The sequence below is a fragment of the Lipotes vexillifer genome, unplaced genomic scaffold (assembly GCF_000442215.2).
Source record: "Lipotes vexillifer unplaced genomic scaffold, Lipotes_vexillifer_v1.1 scaffold1102, whole genome shotgun sequence".
In the NCBI taxonomy this organism is placed as follows: Eukaryota; Metazoa; Chordata; class Mammalia; order Artiodactyla; family Lipotidae; genus Lipotes; species Lipotes vexillifer.
This window is the reverse complement of record NW_006771065.1, coordinates 291,497-294,106: the sequence shown is the minus strand read 5'-3', so window position 1 is coordinate 294,106 and position 2,610 is coordinate 291,497. Positions and strand designations below refer to the sequence as shown.

The 2,610-nt window shown below is 55.1% G+C and overlaps 1 protein-coding gene across 1 annotated transcript; it reads left to right on the top strand.

The window, feature by feature from the left end:
* The first annotated feature begins 336 nt into the window (after positions 1–336).
* ARF6 (ARF GTPase 6) lies at positions 337–2,076 on the top strand. The gene is made up of 2 exons (XM_007446499.1): positions 337–491; positions 590–2,076. Exon 2 carries the CDS (start codon positions 1,073–1,075, stop codon positions 1,598–1,600), a length of 528 nt encoding a protein of 175 aa, XP_007446561.1. The 5' UTR covers positions 337–491; positions 590–1,072; the 3' UTR covers positions 1,601–2,076.
* Positions 2,077–2,610: the final 534 nt, after the last annotated feature.

The following is a 2,610-nucleotide window of genomic DNA, read 5'->3' as shown; positions in this document are numbered from 1 at the left end:
CGGGGTCCGAGAACAGGCCTGGAAGCAGCACAGGGGAGGCGTTCGTCAGGGAAGCGGGCGGTCCGCGGGCCCCACACCGTGGAGCTCCGCAGTGGATCGGCTCTTCTGGTTTGAATGGGGGCGGAGGAGGAGAGAGTGCGGAAGAGGAATGCAGAGAGTGGACGAGACGCTAGAGCAGCGACAGGTGGCCGCGGGTTAGAGTCCGAGATTTGCGGGGGTGGGGGCTGGCCGCACCTGCGAGCCCTCTGAGCCGCCGTAGCCCCGCCCCTCCGCGCGTGGCGCCCCGACGCTTAGCGCGCGGGCAGCTCTCTTTACAGAGGTCGCTCTTGTCCGAACGGGCGGCCTCTGCTGCGCCTGCGTGGTCGGGAGGGGAAGTGAGGCGGTTTCCGCGGCGCCTTTTCCGGCAGCGGCGGCGGCGGCGGCGGCTGAGGCAGAGCTGGGAGGAGGCGGTGGAGGCCGGAGGGAGCCGGCGCTCGGGGCGGCGGCTGGAGGTAACCTCCTGGGCTGAGCTGGCAAGGCGGGCCCCCTCGGTCTCCGTTCTCCTCTGGGGCTCTAGCACTAACTTCCTTCTCCCTCTCTCTGTGTGCAGGCAGCGCACCGAGTGCCCGCGAGGATCAATGACCTGACGGGGCGCCGGAGCCGCGCTGCCTCTCGGGTGGCCTGAGTCGCTGGTGAGCGTGGTGCTCGCGGACCGGGAGCCGGGCCGAAGGGCCGCAGTCTCCCGCGGCGGAGCGAGGAGAAGGCGGAGGAGCGGGAACCGCGGCGGCGCTCGCGCGGCGCCTGCGGGGGGAAGGGCAGTTCCGGGCCGGGCCGCGCCTCAGCAGGGCGGCGGCTCTCCCGGCGCAGACTCAGCGTCCCGGCGGCCGCGGCGACTGGAGGAATCAAGTTGTGCGGTGGGTGATGCCCGAGTGAGCGACGGGTCCGGGCCTCTCCCCAGAGGAGGCGACTCCCACGCAGGCCGCACGGGCGCCCTCGCGATTGGGAGGCTCCGTTTCGGTTTCGCGGCGGCGGCGTTGTTGGCGGAGGGGACCCGGGACACCTGAATGCCCCCGGCCCCGGCTCCTCCGACGCGATGGGGAAGGTGCTATCTAAGATCTTCGGAAACAAGGAAATGCGGATCCTCATGTTGGGCCTGGACGCAGCCGGCAAGACAACCATCCTGTACAAGTTGAAGCTGGGCCAGTCGGTGACCACCATCCCCACCGTGGGTTTCAACGTGGAGACCGTGACTTACAAAAACGTCAAGTTCAACGTGTGGGATGTGGGCGGCCAGGACAAGATCCGGCCGCTCTGGCGGCATTACTACACCGGGACCCAGGGTCTGATCTTCGTAGTGGACTGCGCCGACCGCGACCGCATCGACGAGGCCCGCCAGGAGCTGCACCGCATTATCAATGACCGGGAGATGAGGGACGCCATAATCCTCATCTTCGCCAACAAGCAGGACCTGCCCGATGCCATGAAACCCCACGAGATCCAGGAGAAACTGGGCCTGACCCGGATTCGGGACAGGAACTGGTATGTGCAGCCCTCCTGTGCCACCTCGGGGGACGGACTCTATGAGGGGCTCACATGGTTAACCTCTAACTACAAATCCTAATGAGCCTCTTCTCCGCCCATACCCCGGAAGGAGAGAAATCAAAAACCCATTCATAGGATTATCGCCACCATCACCTCTTTCAGTTGCCACTTTCTCTTCTTTGAATTTGAACTCTGGAGTTACCGTTCTGCGGTTTGGGGGAGGGGGTTAGGGGTTTTCTTTTTTGTTTTGTTTTCTTTTTTTTTTCTTTGCTTTGCGTTAGGATGCTCTGATCTGACTTTTTTGACATGAACACAAAGTGCTAGATGCTCTTGTTGACTTCCAGCAAATGGGATGGGGGAAATATAGCAGTTCTTGGTAAATTCCTTTATAATAATGGTTTGATTTTTTTATTTCGAGAGAATCTTCTTTTCCAATGTATGCTTTTTCCCTTTTTGCCCAGTTTCCTTATCACTTGCTGTAGATGGCTTATTTTGCATTCATGCAGACTGTGTTGCAAGTCTGTTTCATCTAGTAAACTGAAAATTATTGCTTAATCAAACTGCCGTTTGTCTTTTATATTTAAGGCCTTTTTCCCCTCCCTTATGAGTTCTGACTTTAACTTAGTAAATTCAAATGTGACCTTTTATATCTAAGACCAGTATAGTAAACAGCCCACGGTGGCAAATAATGAGTAATATCATTGTAATATGTTCCAGTTGCACATCACTGTGTTAAACAGGTAATGTAAGAAGTTCTTTGAAATTTCAACTCTTAAGTTCTGAAACATACATCATGCATGAGTAAGGATAAAACTCAAGTTCCCTGTTACATAGCTAACTTACACTGCATAAAACTATGAAAATGTAACCTGTCAAGGACACAGATTTTTTTTTTTCACTGCAAAGTTAGCAACTTTGTTGTGTTTTCCCTCTTTTTTAACTTTAAAAATAGACTTTTCCAGAAAATGGAGCAATAATGGTGTATGCCACACACAGATGAAATATTTGTAGATATTTTATGTGACTTTTGGGCAAAATTGGAATATATACTTTTACCATGTTTCAAATGTCTAAGACCAATAGTTTTTA